The sequence below is a fragment of the Solea solea genome, chromosome 15 (assembly GCF_958295425.1).
Source record: "Solea solea chromosome 15, fSolSol10.1, whole genome shotgun sequence".
In the NCBI taxonomy this organism is placed as follows: Eukaryota; Metazoa; Chordata; class Actinopteri; order Pleuronectiformes; family Soleidae; genus Solea; species Solea solea.
In genome coordinates, this window is record NC_081148.1 from 3,044,015 (window position 1) to 3,068,028 (window position 24,014).

The 24,014-nt window shown below is 44.6% G+C and overlaps 1 protein-coding gene across 1 annotated transcript; it reads left to right on the forward strand.

Moving 5' to 3' along the window:
- Positions 1-83: 83 nt before the first annotated feature.
- Positions 84-7,978, forward strand: wbp1la (WW domain binding protein 1-like a). Its single transcript, XM_058652225.1, has 4 exons — positions 84-248; positions 3,558-3,660; positions 3,816-3,977; positions 5,167-7,978. The coding sequence occupies exons 1-4, from the start codon at positions 186-188 to the stop codon at positions 5,622-5,624; spliced, it is 786 nt and encodes a 261-aa protein (XP_058508208.1). The 5' UTR covers positions 84-185; the 3' UTR covers positions 5,625-7,978.
- Positions 7,979-24,014: the final 16,036 nt, after the last annotated feature.

Here is a 24,014-nt window from a genome sequence, read left to right on the forward strand (position 1 = left end):
AACAGAGACAGCCAATCGCTGTGCAGACACGCCCACATTCCTGAGCGGACCAATCGGAGCGAGTCAGAGCGCTGTGAGGAAACAAGTGTTAAAAGTTAGCAGGACTTGTTTTGTTTTGGTGGCCGAGTGTCAGAGCAGAGGCCCAGCGCCATGAATGTCTGATAAACAGCCTCCTGTCTTTGGCAATGGTGTCACCGAAGTTCACTGTTGGACAAGAAACGTCTCCGACGGTGGCCACAGAGGCAGAGGTAGTAGCCGATCGACGGTGTTTACACTCAAACACTTGCATAATAAGCTGTACTAACTTAGCCACTTTGTTAGCTCGTCATATTTGCGACACTTTGTAACTTTAATTATGTCTTTTTGTGCCATTTAAAAAAGGCTCTGTCTTTGGTTTGGCTTCAGAGTTGTGACATATTAGTCCTAACAATATGGAGTTGGAGAAGTTCGTACTTTTAACAGGGACGGACACTTTTACTTTCTCTACCATAATGAGCGAGTATTGACGCAGTAACTCAGCCGGAGCTGTCAGAAACTCTGTCAGCTGCTCCTTATCCCAACCGAACCGAACCGTGTGTCTGAAAACAATTACTCAGCTATTAGTTAGTTATACGACAACACATAGATACACGGCACAGTTAAATGGTTGTTTTCTCTTTGTTTTTGGTTTTGGTTTTGGTTTTTGATTTGATTTGGGTTTTTTTTTTTTACATAAAACTCCGTATTAAATGTGTTCAGATGTCTAAATTCGACTTTCCCAATCACTTTTCAGAATAAGGTGTGAAATCAATTAGTTTCACATTTTATAAATACAAAGAAAACTGCTTCATAAATGTGCTCATCCGGTTTCAACTTCAAATCTATAGTTTCTATGGACATTTGAGCACTACTCATTTTGAAGTTTGGGGAGCACTATTTTCTGACATTTTATGACCAAAGAACTAATCAATTAACATTGAGATAATAATTAAAACATTATTAGATTATTAATAGCTTCATCAGTTGCAGCCCTATTAAATGTGTACATTCATATCTCATGACTTTATGACTCTATGAGTCACTCAGATGTGACAAAAAAATGACATTACAAGTAGAGCTGAAACAATTAATCTATTAATCGATTATGAATTGATTACTAAATGAATCAACAACAATTTTGATAATCGACTAATCGGTTCAAAGCTTTTTTCATGATTAAAACAAGATTTCCGATTGTTTACGCTTCTTAAATGTGAGTATTTTCTTCATTTCTTTGCTCTGGATAACAAAGAAATCATTAAAAGTGAATCGTTTTGGTTTGTGGACAAAACAAGACATTTGAGAACATCATCATTTCCAGGTTTGACAAACACCGATCAACATTTTTTAAGGTTTTCTCATATTTTATGGACCAAACGATTAAACGAGAAAATAATCGACAGATGAATCAATTATAAACATATTCGTTAGTTGCAGCTCTAATTGCAATATTGTTTTGCTGATATATAGGTGTGAACATTATTGTGATATCATGAATATGAGAAATTTCAGCAGATGACATGGAATCTGCAGTGGTGTCTATCATGACAGACACATCTGAAGGCTGTCGAACAAGGAGGGCGAGATACCATAGCTTCACATAATTCACACACAACGCCTTCAATATTCACTTGCCAACCCCCTACAGTATGTTGGCAGCCGTAATCCTGGATAATTAACTATGATACCTGCCAACATGGTGACACTGATCTGCAGTAGACCCGCCTCTCACACAGGAAACAGTGCAAGCCTTCTCCACTTTGAGCACAGAGTACATCACAGATGCATCTAGAGCACTTGTGTGGGAATTATGCTCAGATTATGGACACACGTCAGAGCATTTAATCTGATATGGGAGAAAAACGCGACACACGCAATCACCAAGCAGCACTGTGTTCAAAGTGAGGCAGTCTTGATATGTCATACGTGGATCTGATGACCGCTATTAATCTGTTTGATTCTTTGAGATTATGGGTTGTATCTTGGGTGTTGAGAAAGGCTTTATCATTTGGCTGTTCCACTGTGCCACACTGTATGCTTTCATCAAACACTTTTGAAATGATCTGATCCAAGCTGATTTTGTTTGTGCCAGTCCAGCCCTGGTGTTTACTGTGACATTAGGGCATTTAATATAAAAATCATTGTATTTTTACAATGCAATATTTAGTATATTTGTAATGTCTTTTAAAAAATGTTCATCCACCTCAGCTCTTCATATACTGTATGATATTAATCAGTGGCTGTAAACTGTGAAAAAAACCTCAGAAAAATACAGTGTGTACATTGTGGAACATTTTTCCGTTCATTGTATGTTTATTTGACGTCATCAAACTTAGAGGTAATAACACATAACGCTGGTGTTTTATATATTATTGTCCAAGAAATTTCAAAAAATAATGACATCATTTTACAAAAACAATTCCAGTGCCCATTAATCGTGAAGTTTGGAAATAAAGCTCACTACTATTATTATTATTATATTTAATATAATTCTTTATTAATATTTTATTACTATAATGATCAAGAAAACCTACAGACTCATGAACATGAACAATAACTCCAGACTTAGAACGGTTTGTAATTATGTCACCTAGTCGATGCAATACTTGGAACCGTTATTGGTCAAAATGAAATACTGCTTGTTTCACTATACACACACTGTTATATTTTTGCTGAGTCATGATGTCGGCTGCTGATTTCCTCTTAATGAGTGAAGAATATTTGTTAGGTGTCAAATGCATCAGCACATGTGTTTTTATCAGCCTGGTATATCAGTATCAGTAGATACTAGAGGTTGAGATCATGAAAAAGGGGCCATCGTGCCATCCCAAATAAATAGCCACGGTTGTTTGAAACTGTCAAATAACAAATACATGCAGTTCCTTATTCCTCAGTGGAGGATTGTGGGAGTGAAAAATTAAGCATATGCTTATACCTCCAATCAGGTAATAATCTGATAACAACACTGGTGTTACTGATTACTACACAAACCGTCACTAATAAGAGTATTAATATTCATTCAGAGATCTTATTCTGACCCATAACAGTAGATTCTAAGGACAAACCTGTACTTTGAATAATAATGGAGCGGCTAATAGAGTTGTCTTTCAACTGGTGGTGGGTTTGATTCCCAAAGCTGATGTGTCTTTGGGCAAGACACTTGGAGTATGAAAGCTATGTGATAAAAATGTGCTGCACATAGATGCGCTGTATGAATACGGGTGAATGGGTGCGAGAGGCAAAACTATTTTTTAAATCAGCTTTGAGTGGTTATCAAGCCCAGAAAATCACTATATAGTGAACATACATAGTGTCATGTTTCTGTAGTGTAATCATGCACCAGGCAGACAATGATGTGCTGAACAGACACCTGGATTTATTGACTTACATACAAGCTGCTTCACTTCCTTTTAACATGTACATACACACTCAGCAGGTTCAGTTATCCAATAATACATTTTAAAGCCAGTATTAGCTGATATTACTGTCTTGTTATCAGTGCATTAGATGTTAGCCGGCTATGATTTGTGTATTTACAGGCCAGGTTGGTGTGCCAGGGAGTAAACAACCAGAGCTACATCTGTGAGTCCGGTCATTGCTGTGGAGAGACACAGTGCTGCAGCTACTACTATGAACTGTGGTGTAAGTTACTGACCTCTGTTTCATTCTGTTTGTTTGTGTTCTTGTGTTCTTGTGTTCCTCTTCATTACAACTACTCAGACAAAAGAACTAAAGCAAAGCACAATAGTATGTGTGTGTAGAGCTGTATGTAAACATGCACCGTGGGCTCCCTGCAGGGTTTTGGTTGGTGTGGACCCTAATCATTATCCTGACCTGCTGCTGCGTGTGTCAGCACTGGCGTTCCAAGCAGCGCTTCCAGCAGCAGCGCCGGCAGAACGAGATCAACCTCATTGCCTACAGAGAGGCTCATAACAACTCTCAGCTACCCCTCTATCTCAGTAAGTGGCTGTGTGACTGGAGTTCACTCAGGGGTTGATGGTTTTAGGAGCAGGTGGCTGTTGGCAATAACTGAGAGCTGCTGCCAGGCCAATGAGAGTGGAGTGTGTGCATGTTTGACACCAAAACAAATGTTTGAGCATTGTCATCGCGGTGTGCTTATGTGTAATCGTCACATCGCAGGACGTGTTTTCTCTTCTTCTTTCAACTGAAGCTTCTCTGAACCAGCTCCTTGCTCTGTGCAGTTAGCACAGCCCCTCCCCTCTATGCACATACTGTCCCTCCCACACCACACTGACGATAAAAAGACACTAGAAACAAATCTACCGCCTTTCTGTCATAAACCTAAATATGTTATGAAGGAAGGAAATGCTTAATTCTGCCGCAAGTGAGATCCACCAAACTGTATTTACTGCAGACAAACACACACACACACACAAACACACACACATACACACACACACAGAAAATGCGTGGAAAATTGGAAGTGGGAGGGGCTAAAAAGTGACACAAAAAACTTCTATTAGGTCATCTGCTGTCGGGATTCGGGGTACACACGTTCATTAGGTTAGGGCGGTCAAATAAGTCGATGACGACTTCCTGTTACACTTCCGTGCACATGCGAAGTGTCACGTTTGCGGGTTTGAGCGCTCACAGCTAAAAGGTCCGTCGGGCAGTGCGATGTGTTCCGTGGGTCAGCAGATCGAGGCTCAGATCACGACCTTGGCGACTTGGTGACTGTCCTTGGCGAGTCCGCGGCCTCTGTGTGCAGAAGTATCCCTGGGCTATGATGTAAAAATGGATCAGTAAATTAAAAAATCATGCAGAAATAACTTATAATAACTTCATATTAAGCGGGGGGCCACATGTGGCCCATGGGCAGTGAGTTTGAGACTCTGATTTAGAGAGTATTCAGATCCCTCTCACGAGTCTTTTTCAAAAAAGAGACTAGAGACAAATCTAGTGAACCACTGCACAGTGCCCCACCAAACATCATGGTGCCCTGTGGTGTCACCTGGGCACCCCTCAGACCGAGCGAAGGGGGACCAGATCCCCCACGTCCAGCTATGTCCCCAGGCCACCACAACAATTAATGTGATAATGATTTATTTGAGCTTATTGATATTGTAATCTTAATGTCACTGGGTGAAACACTAAAATACTTGTCCTTTTTCATTGGTTATCCTCCAGGATTCTTACCGACTTATCTGCTGCCACCCTATGACGAGGTAGTTAACCGACCAGCCACACCTCCTCCTCCATACACCCCTGTCCAGGCAGCACCTGCACCAACAGACGCACCTGAGGAATCGCCCTGCCTCCACTCACCCGTCTCTGTGGAAACTGATGCAGATGCAGCGCTCCCTGCAACTCCAGAGGTCACACACACCTTCCTTCACAGCGCTTCCAACAACAAGGACTCCTCGCCAGGCAGGTACCGGCGATTCACAGGGGATTCTGGGATCGAAGTATGTGATGGTCAGGAGTTGTGGGAACAGTTGAGCTTTTTACAACGAGAAGAAGAGACAGAGGAACAGGAGGTTGAGCCATGTGATCACTGTGCTCCTGATGCTGCTGATGGTGCTGAACACAGCCACATGAATGATGAGAGCAGAGATGGACACACAGAGCCTCAGGCTCATAGGTAATCCTAACAGTTGAAATGAGTATATGCAGAAACCTAAGTCTGCCGCAGTCACTCACCTTATGCTGCACTGTAATAGCATCGCTTAACCTCTGATTCAAACAGGTCATCCAGCAGCCAACTTTCCTCCAATTTTTAAAGGTACATCATGAAATAAATGTATTGCACTGATAACAATGGTGCAGCCAGTTCTTATTCACAAGTCAATTTTAACTTACAGCATGCAAACTCTATATTTGCAAGCTCGTAGTACTGTGATACCCGTGTTGCCAGAATGACTCGAACACAATGAGCTGCAGCTGTGAGCTGAACGTTCACTGTCTGCAGGTGAAAAATGGCCATTTTCTCCTGGACAAGGTCAGCGAGCACGATTCCTGTCTGCTGCTCTGTCTGTCTTTCATACATGTGGTCAGAGGATATTTAAGGTATATACAGTAATGCCTTTGCAGTCCACTATTGTTGCCCTTCCATCTCCTTTCATCATGTGATCATTCTCTGATGCTGCTGATAATCTTTGCGTGTTGCTGAGCTTACCTGCGACAATATTAGGGGACAGCAGCAGACCGTCGGGGTGACAGAGAGTGACCCACTATGTTAGATTTAACGTTGTTGGTGATTACGCATGTGAAATAATCGTGATTTCAATGTTGACCCAAATATTCGAGCTTTACGTGCAAAAACAACCGCTTCTGTGTTTATAAAGATAAAATAGATGCTGGGAAACTATCAGCCCATGCTCTCAGTTAGAAACAGAGTTTGTTTTATTTGCACGCACCAATTAGTGATAGACATTTAACCGGATACAGGGCACTGGAGCAGTGGGCAGCGTACACCATACAGCTCATCTAACCATACCAAATAAGATTTGAACCATTAGAAAAACTAATCATGTTGATCGGCTACAAACAAGCATGTGTACGAAAAACCTTTCCGTTCACTGTGAAGTGGCAAGCAGGTCAGAGGATGTCAGCTGAGCAGGTGTTCTACAGATGTTTTTACACTCAGGCTTCACTTTCATTTACTACGCTTCAGTCAAAATGGACAGAAATGTCCACTTCTAAAAACATTACATTGTTCCTGCATAAACCCCTTAAACATGCCTTGCTCAAAACTACCAAACATTCAATCATTCTGAAGATTTTAACCCTTTAAATGCCAGTTTGATAACTTGATGTTATACATAAAAGCCAAAATATTGACTTTCACGTGTTAGATTTATATAAAAATAGTACAGAGTTGAGTTTTTTCTGCTTCTTTGGGTTAAATCTTTTGATCAACTTCTGTCCTGATCAAAACTATCAAATATTGAATAATTATCAGGATTTTAACCCTTTAAATGCCTGTTTGATGACATGATGCTAATGTTTCTTTTAGGAAAATAATGAGTTATTTTCCATATAACAAATATTGGGGGACTGGGGGATTAGTCAAAATATTGACTTTGATGCATTATTAGTTTATGTGTAACATCAGATTTAAAATGTACTACCCTCTTAAGTCATGACATTTAAAAATGTTCCATTAACTCCTCCTAAGTTCAATAACACAAGCACAGAAGCTTGGATGATGGATGGAGCCGCAGCCCTGACAGCTCAGCTCAGATCAATGTGATCACGTTTCCTCTGATGAAAAGTATTTTAAATCAAGACAGTGACATAAAAGAAAAAGAGGGAGCAGGCATAAGTTTATTTAGTTCACTCCTGAGGACGGATTGCATTCAACCATGCTCAGGAATGAGGCATTTCCCCAAACCGCCTCTGAATGTGGTTTCTGTGATCAAATCTGAGGATGCATTTGGACATAATCTGGTGCTTTCAGACCTGTAGCTGGAGCACTACCTCAGTACATCATCCCTGACCCTCCAGTCACCTGTCACACTGATCTTGGTTAAAGATGCCATAGTGCCATCATGTGTAGCCTCATGTGACCTTTGACTTGGGAATAATAAGCTGAACTCAATCAAAATTCTGTTCCCTGGAGTTCCCTGGACTTGCACTTGGTGACTTCATCATTATTGTTTGGTTGATATTAGTTTCCATGGACTTTTGTGCACTCATTGAATCCGTGTTAAATGCTTCACAAATGGTTACCAAACTCTACCCAGTTAAAGAAGTATCTGGTTAAGAAATACTCAAGTATACACATATGTCGAGGGTGTTGGTTTCAATACATAATTCTGTGAAATTGAAAAGTGAACTATAGGTTGTACTGAGACAATGTTGCTGCTGTAGAGTCAGTGGAGTCAGAGTGGAGCACTTTTCTACATATGCAGCATTTAACAGTGGTCTTCAGCACATGGTGCTATAGTCTGTGTAATCGTTTACTGTCTGCTGAATAAAATTCTATTTTCCTCTTGTATTTTGTATAAAGTGTCATTAAAAGTTATGAAGAATGAAACGAATGCTTTGTGTGTTTTAGTAACATCAACAACACAATTAGTTTCTTTAAAGCCACTTTAATGTGATTTGTTTTGCTGGTGTTCTGCCTCGATTTGGTCTCACCAGTAAAAAGTTGCAGTGTACACAGTGTTGTGAAATACAGTTGTGGAAACATTTAATCAGCACCAATGTAATAATCAGCAAATCCGAGCAGAAGCTATTCAGCTACAGATTATCTTTCTATGCTGAATCATACATGACAGCCTACAGGGGAGAAACCTTTAAAAATACTCCTAATAATAGTGAAGTGTATGCTTATTGCTATTTGCACTGATCTATCCATGCAGTAATTCCACCCACTCAGCTTATCGACACTGGGAGGGGATGACTATGGTCATGGATCCCCGAGAGTCCCCACACTCCACTTTGAGAGCCACTAGATTCTAGGGGTGTCACGATTCTCCAAACCCTTGATTCAATTTGATTTTCGATTTAAGGTCATGATTTGATTCTCAAACCTTTCTCTTTTAGCGCGGATTGGTTTTCCATTTTAAGACTTGTCTAGTTTAGTCTAGGACAGGGGTCTCAAACTCAAATGACCTGGGGGCCACTGATGGTCTGGTCTGGTCAGTCGGGGGCCAATCAAGTTAAAAAAAAAAGCAACAGTTGCAGTGGACGTTACGAGCTCATATTTTTTTTATATGTACTCTTGCCTCGTGTGAGCTTTTCTGTCTTTTACTTTTTCTGTCTTTTATCCATTATTCTGTACAGCACTTTGGTCCACTGTGTTAGTTTTAAAGTGCTTTACAAATAAAGTTGGATTGGATCATTTCAAAATATAAGTGGTTGTTTAAATATGCAACAATAAAAAAAAAACATATTTTTCATGCAAAATTAATCTATTCATTTGATATTGTTTGGAGGGCCACATGAAATCGATTGGAGGGCCGCCTCTTTGAGACCACTGGCCTAGGATCATTGGTGATTGTCTACATGGTGTGATGAATGATATAATGTCCATAATTATTTTTCAATGTACCACACAAAGGCCTTATTGTCAAATATAAATCATTTATTAACAATGAGAATGTAACAATAACCAATAAAAGCTTAAATCCAGGGTTTTCCACCACAGAATAAGGTCACATATCTGATGCTACAGTAATTGTAATGGAACATCCTTATGATGCATGTGGAGCCGTCGTGTGCTATGCTACACACACATAACAAATCCTACACACTGGGATATTCTCACTAAACTCACGGAGAACACTGGTGATTTTAGAGAAGTGGGAGGGGGTTCCAGTTCAGTCCATGTGTCACTCAAATCAGCAGTTGCCATGGTTACTATTAGTTGGCAGCAGCATTGGGTTAGCGCAGTGCTTCTCAAATAGTGGGGCGGGCCCCCCTGGGGGGCGTGAGAGGCAGGGCAGGACAACTCATACAGTGGTTTATACAGATAAATAAATCAAAATGATCAGGCTCTCAATAGTATTTCAATGAATGTGTCGTCGTGCTACAATGGCTACAACCACAACACTGTTACCAAGATTATTGAACCACAAATGATACTATTTAGTGGAAGCTGCACACAGAGGGACGCAGCAGTGTTCTGCATTTACATGCCCCGGGGCTATTTACTAAAACAACTACTGAAAGACAACGTAACAGTAATGATCGATATGGGAAGTTTTAATTGTGAACATTACTTTAAAAAGTGAGAAAACCCTGAGAAAGGACTCCTGACTTCATCCCAGTGTGATGAGTGTGTTTACAGTGACATCACGTAGTTTTTCCTGTACCAGGCTGGAGGACACCAGGGGCCCGTTTCAGAAAGCAGGTTTAGTGAAAACTCTGAGTTAGTTAACACTGAGATGAAAGAAACTCTAGTTTTTCGGTTTCACAAAGCCAGTTCAGTTTCAGTTTCACATAATAAAAGAATAAATAGTCAATCACAGTGCTGTAAGTTAGCACATCAAAAGTAACATTGTTCCTCACAAATAAAGTGCTAACATGCAATTTTTTCTTTTAGGAAAAAAAATGAGTTATTTTCCATATAACAAATATTGGGGGACTGGGGGATTAGTCAAAATATTGACTTTGATGCATTATTAGTTTATGTGTAACATCAGATTTAAAATGTACTACCCTCTTAAGTCGTGACATTTAAAAATGTTCCATTAACTCCTCCGAAGTTCAATAACACAAGCACAGAAGCTAATGAAAAAAGACTCAGCTTTTAGCTGCAATCACGTCTAGTAGATTACAGAGGACATCGCAGCTATGACCTCATGCCTCTTCAGCCAGTCGCTGAGACTGACCGAGACCAAAGACAAGACCGAGACCATGTAAGGGTTAACCCTAACCCAAAGCCATCAAGGTAAAAATATAACTCATTTGAATTTACTAATGGAGGCAGCAGCTGATCTTTGAGTCATGATATAATATCCCTGAACCTGATGACTCTGAAAGTTACTGACTAACTCTAACTAAGACAAACTCTCTATGAACTGAACCACATGATGAATCAAACAGGACATTTAAAGTAATTGTTGTGAGTCTGGTTATTGCACCCTGCCATTGTGAATTTAAAAACACCCTGCATAGCAGTGTCTATGACTTCACTGATATGAAATCAGTCCATCAAATGTGAAGTTTCCTCCTCCTCTCTCCTCCCATCTCTCTTGGTGTTCTCTCCTCTTTGAACCTTTCAGCCCAGTTTGAAGGAACAAAAGCAAACAAATTATATTGTCCTTTCAGGATTTTTTTCCTTGTTCACTGCCTTTTCTGACCTCTTCCTTAGGCATCTCTCTGCTTCGTCACATTTAGGGGTCCGGGAAAGTCAATGGTTTCTTACATCCCAGTTTGACAAGCCAGGAGGATACATGCTAATCCCCTTAATCTGGCCTTTCTCTGGCATGCATCCACAGGGAGAGGGGGACCACAGAGAGTAATCCTGTCTGAGAAACAATAGGATTAAGGGCCTAACTCTGTGAGTGACAGTCAGGTAGGCTATCCACTGACTGATCTGCAAAGCAGGACCCCTGGCCACTCTCTCTTCATTGTGACTTTATTTTTCTTTGGCAGGCCAAAGAGGGATGGGAGTGAGGCAGGAGAGGAAGGAGTGGGTTGCGATGGGAGGGACAATGTTTCTTTGAGGGGCTGCTGGAGGTCTGACAGGCCTGTGAACCTGTCAGCACCAGGGACCCTGAATTACTGACAGCTGAGGAGACACAGCACTGCAGGGAAATTTGTAACCAGGAGTGTGAGGTGGGGGTCAGAACATTTATTTCATTTCTTGGGAGATATTTTAAAAAGGTGTGATTGTGACTTATCTTCATGCAGATCTGGACCCATCACTGAAGTTGGAGAAGCACATTTTTAAGTATAGTAAAGTTTTATTAGTTACATTTATTTTCCCCTTTCAGTGTGAACATTGATTTATTGTCATTGTAGTAGTAAACTATTCCACAGCTTCAGAGAACCAACTGTCAAAGCTTGGTCACCTTTTGTCTTAAGCCAGGACTTTGGGACATATAATAGTACCTCATTCAATGGCCTCAGTGCTCTAGCTGGGGTACGATTATGAAGAAGTTCAGCTAGTTTCTGAGGTCAACATGTTTTTCAGTAGTTTATGAGGTCACCTATTTTCACAAATTTTACTCCATCCCATCACCTTGACAGTCACGTCAAAAATGTTCATTTGAGCCACAGAAGACAAATCTAAAATTTTAAAAATGATTTCACTTTCAGAACATGTATTAACTCAATATGTGACATATGACTGATTTATGGGGTCAATCACAAATTATGGCTTATGTGACCACCTCGGTTTATGAGTTCAGTTTGCTTACAACACACAAAACTAGCCACTTGGGGGTCTAAGGACTGACAAATATTACAAACAATGTTATTTTAAGCCTTTTAAAACTGACCACTAGGTGGAGACAGAACCCTAATTTATTTTCCTATGTAAAACCATCATGTGATGATGTATGTAGTATGCCACACATTGCCCCTTCAAAAACATGGAATATGAACAAAACATATACTGCATTAGAAACATTTGAAAAACATGAACATGTTTATTTATCAATTTATGCAACTGACATAACATTCACATAATTGGGTGCGGTGCTTTGCCAACACCAAGCCATGGGTGACCCCTCAACTTCAAGTCCTGCTGAACAAGAAGAAGAGGGTGTTTGCTTCAGGGAGCAGAGAGGAGCTGAAAAAAGTCCAGCGGGAGCTCAAGCAGGCGATCAGGAAGGCTAAGGACGTCTACAAGAGGAAACTGAAGGAGCAGATGGGACAGAGCAGGACGAGGGATGTGTGGAGAGGCCTGAAGAACATCACAGGTCATGGACAGAGTGGAGCCAGAGTCACAGCAGGGGGGGACCAGCGATGGGCCACTGAACTGAATCAATACTTCAACCGATTCGATCAGGGCCCCCCTCCCCTCTCCACCTCTGCCCCCCACTCCTCACACGCCTGCTCTCCAGCGGCTACAGCCACCATCCACCAACCGTCCTCACCTCCAAAACACCTCACTCCAACACCCCACCCCCCACAGCCCCAGCTGCCCACCCCCCCTCAATCCTCCCTCTCTGTGACAACTGAGCAGGTGAGGAGAGAACTGAGGCGACTGAAGATCAGGAAAGCTGTGGGACCAGATGGGATCAGCCCCAGACTGCTCAGGGACTGTGCTGACCAACTCTGTGAGGTGGTTGCGCACATCTTCAACCTGAGCCTCAGACTGGAGAAGGTCCCGGTCCTGTGGAAGACCTCCTGTGTGGTTCCAGTTCCTAAGACAGCGCACGCAAAGGAGCCGAGCCACTTCAGACCCGTCGCCCTGACCTCTCATCTGATGAAGACCATGGAGAGGCTGGTCCTCAGACATCTGCGCATGGTGGTGAGCTCCGTGATGGACCCACTGCAGTTCGCCTACAGGCCGAAGATCGGGGTGGATGACGCCGTCATCTACCTGCAGCACCGGGCACTGACTCACCTGGAGGTCGCCGGGAGCGCTGTGAGAGTCATGTTCTTTGACTTCTCCAGCGCTTTCAACACCATCCAACCGGCGCTGCTGCGGAGGAAGATGGAGGACGTAGGAGTGGGGACACAGCTGGCTGCATGGACCACCGACTACCTCACCAACAGGCCGCAGTATGTGAGGCTGCAGGACTGCAGGTCTGAGGTGGCCATCTGCAGCATCGGGGCTCCTCAGGGGACGGTGCTCTCACCGTTCCTCTTCTCCCTCTACACCTCAGACTACACCTACAACTCCAGCAGCTGTCACCTCCAGAAGTTCTCCGATGACTCAGCCATTGTTGGCTGCGTGTCTGAGGGGGACGAGCTGGAGTACAGGTCGGTCATCAAAGACTTCGTGGACTGGTGTGAGAGCAACTTCTTGTGCTTGAACCGCGGAAAGACGAGGGAGATGGTGATCGACTTCCGGAGAAAGACCACACCACACCCACCGGTGAGCATCCAGGGCTCGGACATCGAGCTGGTGGATAACTTTAAGTACCTGGGTGTTAACCTCAATAACAAACTGAACTGGACCACTCACATCGACGCCCTCTACAAAAAGGGTCAAAGTCGCCTCCACCTCCTGAGGAGACTGAGGTCCTTCGGAGTGTGCAGACCTCTACTCCGCACTTTCTTTGACTCTGTGGTGGCCTCTGCCATCCACTATGCTGTGGTTTGCTGGGGAGCGGGCAGCACGGACCGGGACAGGAAGAAACTGAACAGGCTGGTCAGGAGGGCCGGCTCTGTCCTGGGCTGCTCGCTGGAATCGGTGGAGGAGGTGGGACAGAGGAGGACGTTATCCAGACTGTCCTCCATCATGGAGAACACACTCCACCCACTGCACCTGACTGTGGAGGGGCTTGGCAGCTCCTTCAGCGGCAGGCTCCGGCACCCTCAGTGTAGGACAGAGCCCTACCGAAAGTCCTTCATCCCCACTGCTGTTCGGATATTTAACTCCTCGTAAATGTCCACTCACTTTCCCTGATAATACTCTATATTAGAGTGTAATTTTATCTTTTTTACTTTTTATCTTTTGGTAATTGTCTTACTATTGTATTGTATTGTATTGTATTTTTATTTTATCTTATTTTTAATTTTAATTCTATATTTTTATTCTTATTTTTACTTTTATTCTATTCTCACCTTTCTTAACTGAGCTGTTGTGAATGTGTGTTTCCCCCCTGGGGGAGGAATAAAGTCATTCAATTCAATAATCTCTGAGCAACTTTTGTGCAACTGAAAATAATTGACATTAGTTAATATCAAAAACTGTTACACTCTACTCCATCTCATTCGACCACTCGCTCATTGCGAGCGCACACACACACACACACACACACACACACACACACACACACAAACTCCGCTCCGTCTCTCAATGCGAGTGGTACTCCACCCCCTCACTCAATGCGAACACACACACACACACATACTCCACTCCCTCTCTCAATGCACACATGCACTTCCAAACATCAAAACATGATGTTCTCTGATGTCTTGTTTTATCTACAAATGATTCAGTTTAAATGATGTATTTGTTGTATGGAGCAAAGAAACCAGAAACTATTCACATTTAAGCTGAAAAATCAGAAACTTGATTAGAAACTGCTTACATATTAAATATTACATAATATTACACTCTTGCCTTGCAGCGAGAAGACCCGGGTTCGAGCCCCGGTTGGAACAAGGGCCTTTCTGCATGGAGTTTGCATGTTCTCCCCGTGTGTGCGTGGGTTCTTTCCGGGTTCTACGGCTTCCTCCCACAGTCCAAAAACATGCAATGTGGGGATTAGGTAAATTGGACACTCTAAATTGACCATAGGTGTGAGTGTGAGAGTTAATGGTTGTTTGTCTCTATCTGTGTGTGGCCCTGCGATGGACTGGCGAACTGTCCAGGGTGTACCCCGCCTATCGCCCGATGTAGCTGAGATTGGCACAGCACCCCCCATGACCCTCTGGTGGAGGATAAAGTGGTAGATGATGACTGACTGACTGAATAGCTCATTGGGGAATTAAAAAAAATAATAATTAAAAGAAAAAAATCAGAATACACACATTTCAGGTGCAGGGAGAAGCAGCCTGAATGTGAGGAGTATGTATTGTGTTGTGTTTGGATATCTTGGACCAGGATGAATGAAAAGGTGCAAGCTGGAATACTTCAAACCCTGCAGCCTGGAAAAAAGTCACAGGGAGTCTGACAGTCAGCCACAGCTTCTTGGTCAGAGGTGGACGGTGGTTTCACCAGTCTAAGATGGCTGGTGTGCCAGCGTGAACCATCAGCCAGGCGAAAGGTCGCTGGTCCCAGCTGTGCGGTGATTTGCTGTGGTGCAGACCAGAATGAAAGCAGCTTATGGGACCGACTGGGTCGACGGATCCGGACCCAATCTAACACACCAAGTGAAAGGCCCTTCACCCGATGCTTCCTGTCAAAACGCTGCTTCATGCAACGCTGCTGCTCTGCCACTCTCCTGCGTAGTGAGGGTGCTGCTGCTGGAGTGTCACCCCTCTGAGGACGTAGGCGATCCAGGGGAAGCTGCATTTCACGTCCCAGCATCAGGAGGGCTGGAGAACTGCCCGTCGTGGCGTGCGACATAGCCCTGTAATGAAGCAGGGTGCTCTGTAGTGCTGATAAGAACAGAAGGCCGCCTGCTAGGTGTGCTCTGAGCCCATTCTTGAGGGTCTGGTTGAACCGCTCCACCCCACCGTTAGCCTGGGGGTGGTAAAAGGCCATCTTAATGTGTTTAATTCCCCTCCCTGCCAGGAAGGAAGAGAAATCGGCCGAGATGAACTGGGGCCCATTATCAGTCGTGAAGGTATCGGGCACACCCCAACGGGCAAACAGAGAAGTCAGGAAACTGGTGACCACACTGGCAGTGACGGAATCTGTGGGCAGCACCTCAGGCCACTTAGAGTGAAGGTCGTAGGCCACCAGGAGGAAGCGTTGGTGCTGAGGGACGCCGTGAAGTTCACCGCAGATGTCCACCTGGATGTGGGTCCACGGTGTTGGTGGCCACGGCAGGGGCGGAGGTAGGCCTGTCTTACCGCTGGTGAGGCAAGCTGTACAGTCTTTCACCATCTCCACGTCCCTGTCGATGCCTGGCCACCAGACCAAGCCCCTACAGCGTTGCTTGACTCTAACAACACCCAGGTGACCCTCATGCACCATGGCAAGGATGCGCGCCCTTCAAGGCACTTGGGACCACTGTGCACAGCCCCCTTGCCACGCACACATCATTCCAGCAAGAGAGATCGTCCTTGACGCTGTGAAAGGGCACCAGTTCCTCCGAAACTTTGCTGGGCCAGCCCTCTCTAATGAAAGTGCGGAGCTGATTGAGGACGAAATCCTGTGCAGACGCGTCTTGGAGCTCCCGCAGGGAAACGGCTCCTTGGAGGGGCGTGTGCAGCATGAGGACAAGCTCCGGCTCTGAAGGGTCCTGAGCAACGTCTCCAACAGTCTTAAGCTTGACTCTGGAGAGCAGGTCCACCACAACGTTGTCCCGACCAGGCGTGAACTGTGTGGTGATATTGTATGCCTGCAACCTCTCAGACCACCGGTAGAGGCGCATTGGCTTGTGTCCCGATCCCGTCGTGGCCAGCAGGGCTGTAAGGGCCTGGTGGTCTGTCCGGAACGTGAAATGACGTCCGTACAGGTGCATATGCCACCATTCACATGCCCAGACACAAGCCAGCGCTTCCCTCTCACCGACAGAGTTCTTCTGCTCAGCTGGTGTGAGTGACCGTGAAGCAAACGCCACTGGGCGTTCACCCCCTTTCTGAAGTTGAGACAGAACAGCGCCAACTGCGGCATTAGAGGCGTCACAGGTCGTAGCTGAGACCGAAGGGCATGCGGGTGTAGCGGAAGACCCCCATGTGCGACACAAAGGCAGTGAGGTTGCGGCTGTTAGGGTGTAGGGGAACCTGCAAGTAGGCAGTGGATATTTGTCTGGGATCACAGCTCTGTTTACCTGTCTGAGGTCGACACAGGGGCGCAGGCCACCTGACTTCTTTTTCGCCACCACCAGGTTGGAAATCAACGGCGAAGCGCCAATCCGCTCAATAATGCCCGCTTCCAGCAACTTCCGCAGCTCAGCTGTGCTCGTCACGCAGGGCGAGGGGTAGCCGACGTAGAGGTTGAATGTCAGGGGACACTGCTGGGTCAATGAGCGGCTGATGGTTGAACACGGTGAGACAGCCCAGGCCAGCAAAGAGCGACGGCCAGCGTTGCTGCTAGGGCGTGGTCACGTCAGTATGGTGGCGCCTGTGTTGTCCGTGATGGAGAAGCCCAAGGCACAGAACAGATCAAACCCAAGGAGGTTGGCACCATGGCGGGACACCTGGAAGGTGAATGCAGGCAGGGATTTTGAGCAGAGACCTAGAGGCCGCAGTGTCCAACAACAGTGGCAGGCACACATTATCCAGCTCCACGGTGCACCACTTAAATGCCTTGATGCTGGAGCCAACAGAGTGGATCGTGGATGGGCTGGACGGGTGGGACAGACAAGGTTTGTAGAGGTGGGCACAGAGCGGCACACTCTGGAGAAGTGGTTCAGCCTACCACAGCGTTGGCATCGCTGTCCTGTGGCTGGACAGGTCGGTGCGCGTGTGGGGTGAGAGGAAGAACCACAGTTACCACAAGGCCGACGTGCTGTGGCGCTCTGCCTTCCTGCGACATTCACCTTGAGGTCATCATGTGGAAAAGCGGGGCCTGAGAGCTGAGTTGCAGGCACCACGGCTTGTGCCAATGAAGCAGAGTGTGAGGAGGCGGGGTCGGAGGCTGCCAGATGCGAAACCAACAGAGCGGCAGACTCCAGCTGGAAGGCAAATTCCACTGCCTTTGACAGCAGCAGGTCATCTGGGGATATGAGCAGCCTCTCCCGCAACTTGGGATCAGTTGTGTGCTCTGCTAGTTGGTCCTGAATCATCTCGTCTTCCAACCGTTCAAATCTGCAGAGGCTAGCCAAACAGCGGAGATCGGCGATGTAATGCTGGACCGACTCACCCGGCTGTTGGCGGAGCCGTCGGAAGATAATCCGCCGAACGATAATGCTCCGTGGAGCAGCGAAATGTCCGGTCAGTAAGGCGACACAGTCTGCATATGTCTGCGTGGGTCCGAGAGTGCGGAAGATCCGTTGCCCCTCGCTCCCCAAGCTGTGGATCAATATGGCTCGGCTCCTAGCATGGCTAGCATCGGATAGCCCGGCAGCCGTAATGAACGTCTCGAAACGAGTCGTGCCAGCGGGACCACGGGATCGGCGGCTCCCCAGGCAGGGCAAGGAACGAAGGTAACGGCAAAAAGGGAAGCTCCATCCTTGTCACCAATGTTATGCCCACAAATTCACATACAAGACTGTGTGTTCACGGAGATTTATTTACGTGCACTCAACAACAAACTCCAGGCGTCTCTATATAATGACGTCACACTCATGCGACTTCACTAACCTAACCGGTTAGCACCCGAGGCTAACCGGTTAGCCTCGGGTTTTGCGTTCACAGCGGGTGTCCGTCCGGGTCAAGGCTGACGCCCGCTGTGAACGCAACGTGGCAGCTTGCAGCATGTGGTGATCCATTTTATCACATTAAAATGTTGTATATCAAAGCTATGATGCTAACGGTGCTAACGTTACCTCGCAAACGTTGGCGCGGTGTAATGGAGCGAGGCTCTGCAACGCGAACACACCGCTGTCGTGACCCTGAACATTCACATGAGTGACCGTGCTCCATCTATCTATCTATCTATCTATCTATCTATCTATCTATCTATCTATCTATCTAACTTTACGTGACTAGCTTGTCGCTTCCATCCCGGAAATGACGTATTTTAGGCGCAAAGTTGTGTATAATATGGCGCTAAATTGTGTGTAATTTGTGTGTAATTGTGTTTAATTTAACAAATGTCTCCTTTAGGCCACTGGTCGACACACGGATACACATCACTGTTTATAAGACCACTGTTTGAACAGGTCCCAAAAAGTGCAGGGATGTTTATAATCGTAAGGTATTGATATTTATTCATAATACCACTTGTGTGGATACCATTTATGTATTCACATTGTTTTTAAGTATTAATAATCAATAATTATCTCACAATCTCACACACACACACGTACGGCCACTACAAGATCACTCTCCTCAAAATCTGTTCATGAATGATCTCATTACTGAAAATACATTAGTTTAAATGAGTCGACTCCACCCACTCATGCCAACACCCATATTCCCAGAAGCTTAGGCCGAGGAGGAGGAGTAGCAGCCATTTTTAATACTAGATTATTAATCAACCCGAAGCCCAAACCAGGATATTTATCTTTTGAAAGCCTTATTCTCAGTCCTTCTAGTTGGAAAACACAGAAACCAGTTCTGATAGTCACAGTTAATCGTCCACCTGCACCTTATTCTTATCTGAGTTAGTACTAAAGACAGATAAAATCATAACTGTAGAGGATTTCAACATTCATGTAGATGTCGACAGTGATAGTCTTAGCTGTGCATTTAATTTGCTGTCAAAATCAGTTGGTTTAGTCACACCCTGGATCTTGTTGATACTGAAAATTTAAAGATTCTTCCCCAAAACCCTCTCCTTACTGATCATTATTTACTCACATTTAATTGCACAATAATTAACTACAATAACATGAAGAAAAAATACAGCCGGTGGCTGTCTGATAATAATATTAATACATTCACGAGCACCATGTTTAATTAGCCTGGAGAGAAGAAAATGATCATCTCCTCCCTCGTAGTGGTACTGGTACATCATCCAAACCCTCAACCTGCCAATTGTTGGGTTTCTCTGCTCTCTATAATGCTGTCTATGTACAGTGCCTTGAAATAATGTATGTTGTGATTAAATAAAATGTAACTGAATTGAATCTTGGTGGTGAAATTTGTCAGATTTTATTTGCATGGCCCCTATTCATAAATCACAATCTGCCACATAGGGTTTAATAAGGTGTAACATTGTCCGTCCTCAACCCTTAACAAGGATGAGGAAAAGTAAACAAAAAACCCCTAAAAAAAAACGACACAAGCCAATCACATAAAACAAACTCCTGTACTCCACATGTTGGTGGCATGAAATTAATATGACTAATATTATTAGGATGAATGAATGGGATGCATTAAATGTGAAAAGTAGATAAACTTCACCTTGTGAACACTAGATGGCAGCAATGGAACAGATATGTCACAGACAGACAAAGAGAAGCTTCTCTGAGTGAGCAGCAGTGCAGCTGGAGCTCCTGGAAACAAGCTTCACATGCAGTGAATGAGAAGCTCTCCACTCCTTTCAGCTCCAGTCATTGTAGCCAAAGATAGCACCCACTGAGTCTTCAACTGTCCTCATATTACCACAGTGGTTAAATGCCGGGGGTAACTTACAGGTGGTGAGAAAGGTAATGAGACACAGGATGGTCCATTTACATGTGAGACAGGTGGCTGCACTGGTTCCTCTGTATTTGTTTAAGATTGCAGAAACAGCACTCCAACTATGTCAAGCTGTCCACATATGTACAGTGTTATATATATATATATATATATATATATATATATATATATATATATATATATATATATATATACACACACATATACTGTATAGTATGATAATGCAACAACATTTTAACAAACCTTTTGTGTCGGATGTCCAAATTACACGTTTGCAGAAATAGTGACCAGTGTGGAGGAAAGTCAGTGGGTTGTGTTCACCACAGAGTAGTGGACATCCGTAGTCTGTGTAATGTTTTTTATATATATATATATATACACATATACACACACTGTATGCACTACGGCATGCCATTCAGGATATTAATTTAAGAATATATTGAATGCTCTAAACTGATGATGCAAAATAGTCACTTTTTTGGTTTTTTAATTTTAATTTAAACACATTTTACCTTACAACATTCAAATGATTCTTTTTTTTTTTCTTCTAAATTTATGAAAATAGAAAATTAAAAACTAGAATAGCAGGATAGGAAAAGTGTCAGGCCGGGACTCAAAACAGGACTCAGACGCAGAGATGGACGGTGAGGCAGGCTTTATTTGTCACAAAAACCCAGATCACCTCTTGACCGAGTGATAAATGAATAGGCTATTAGCTAAGGTTAGCTTTCCTAAGATGAACTTATGCGAACAAAAAAATAACCAACTTAAAATCACTCCAACGGAGCAAAACTCAAAGGCTACAAAACATTTAACATAGTGCGCTCCGACTGGAGGAAAACCTGACTACATAGAAAAACTAAGCAAAACAAAAACACACTCCTGAAAAACGGAGGCTCTATGAGAAACTATGACATTTTAACAAAATGAAAATCACTCCTGAGGAGGAAAACAAGCGGCTATAGAATTACCTAAAGCTATGGTTTCTAAACTAAAGACTTCCAAAATTTACAACAAAAAATCACTCTTCGCGAGGAACAAACAGGCTTACGTGATTGAGCAATGCTTTGGCTATGACGAGGCTTGAATGCAGGCTGGGGTGAACGAACAAGACGAAACACTCTGGCACAAGACAGGGGAGACAAAGCCTATTTAAACTCATGAGGGTAATGGGGAACAGGTGGAAGCAATAGGTGATCAGGGATGACAGACAGGTGAGGAAGGACAAGTGGCCTCAACACGGTGTGACAAAAAATGATCAGTCCCCAGATTTAATGCACAGTTCGGTGATCACTGGAGAGACCAGGGGCGGCTGGCCCATAGTGGGCGACAGTGCACCGCCCTCCTTAAGCCACACGAAAACAAGAGAGAAAAAACAGTTTATTTTACCGGTCTAAGTCTTAATAATATTGTCCAATTAGCAGCCTGAATATCGCTGTGACATTCAGCATCCTGAGTTTCACTCCACCCCCACCCAAAAAAAAAAACGTAGCCGTGCCCCCTTGGGACGATTTCAGTCAGATTGAAAGTCGCCCCAGACGCTCTCATAGACTTACATGTTGAGATTCTTTTTTTCTAATTTTGGACCCTACAATTAATTTCAATGGGCTCCGGGAGGGCTCGCCCCAACGTGATTTCATCATACGCACTGATGCATCACTGAGACCTCCCATGGTCGAGCGGACATGCCTAATGCCGGTGGAAACGGAAATGCCTCCGTTCGCTTCTCTGTAAATTGTGCTAACTTTACCAGCGCTTAATTTCCGATTTCATCATGGAAAAAAAGTACAAACAACTTTCTCTCTCTGCAAAAAGAAGCCGTTTCATAGAAGAAAAGCTTCGGCTTATATAACTCGGACCTGACCAGCCGAACGTCGCCATAAAACAGCAAACGAAAGACAGGAGCTGGTATGAGAAGAAGGACTGGCTCACTGGTTGCACTCAGACCAGCGCCATGTTTTGTTTTCCCTGCCTCCTCTTTCAGATGCTGGACACTGAACAAGCCTGGATTCAGACAGGTAATACAGAATTAAAACAATGCTATACGAACAAAGAAGTGGTAGAGAAGGCAAAATTCAAATGCCTGAAAATACAGGCCAAAACTTTTTGTTGTGTATTTTTAGTTTAATTTAAATTACGGTATCAGGCATGAAAATGGTGAAAATGGTGCTTTGGTGTGTTTCAGTGGTGATATGCGGTAACTGCATATCCCCACTGGACTATGTTACCACAGTCCATCTGAAAAACTGACTTGCGGATTGTGCCCCCTCAAAATAAAACGTCACCAGCCGCCACTGGGAGAGACGGTTGACAGCCCAGTAAGATGGCACCTGGGACAGTATGGGTTAGCAGTCCATCCTGTGTCTGTCGTGAAGAAGAACCCAATAAAGCTGTGGAAAGCCCTGAATATAGATACCCCCAGGAGATCCTGAGGGGGGGGAGGATGAGATCTCCAATCAGACGGACCTAAGGTTAATGACCCATGCAGATGAACTGACGACAAGAACATGCATTTGCAGAAAGCTGGGGAAGTGAGGTGCAACGCACACAGGTCTTGTACCTGTTGAGATGTAGGAGGAGCCCGGCCAGGAGGCAACCCACAGAGCCCAGTCCCTCCACGCCCCAGTGGAGACAGTACTCTGCCGGGATTGTCTACAATCCACTGCTGTGGATTAAGTGGCCCCCAGCCAGCAGACAGAGCGAGTGGCTGCTGTTCGTTCAGGACATGTCCAACATCATCCGTCAAACTGCCAAGGGAGAGGTTGACAGCCGACTCCAGACACTGACCACCACCATCATCAGCTAGGCCTCAGAGAGATTCAGTCACTCTGAGAACTCCAGGAACTGCAGGGCCAACAAAATATAAAATGTCAGGAGCTTCGCACCCTCAAAAAACAGTATAAGAAGTTGACTGATGATCCTGAGGAAGAAGTTGATGACCCTTCGCAGAGCAGAGTGGCACAGAAGGTGGGGAAGAGAGAGCCAGGAAGTGAGCAGCCTTGATTGCCAACCCCTTTGGCTTTACAAAACAACTGCATGGGGACAGGCGCAGTGGACGGTTGGTGGACGGTTGGTGAATTCAACAGAGGAAGTGAGCCCTCATCAACCCCACACCCACAACAACAGAGTTTGACCAGAAGGAACCAAGCCTGAAAGAGGTGGAAGAGGTCATCAAAGCATCTATTCAAGGCCCCAGTGGTGCACCCTATCTTGTCTACAAGCACTGCCCAGAGCTTCTCCGGCACCTGTGGAACATCTTGAAGGTGATCTGGCAAGTTGCTGACCAGTGGAGGTGGACCAGCCGAGGAGGAGAACTCAAAAAACATTGATCAGTTCCGGACAATTTCACTGCTGAGTGTGAAAGGGAAGGTGTTCTAGAGCATCGTCAGTGGGAGGCTGACAGATTTTCTCCTCAGGAACAGTTACATTGACCCTTCGGTCCAGAAGGGTTGGATTTCTGGAGCTCCCAGCTGCCTGGAGCATACAGGCTCATGAGAACAGAGATGACCTTGCTGTGTTGTAGCTGGATCTGGCGAACGCTTATGTTTCCAAACCACATAAGCTGGTCAAGCTCGCACTGCACTGCCACTATCTTCCCAGAA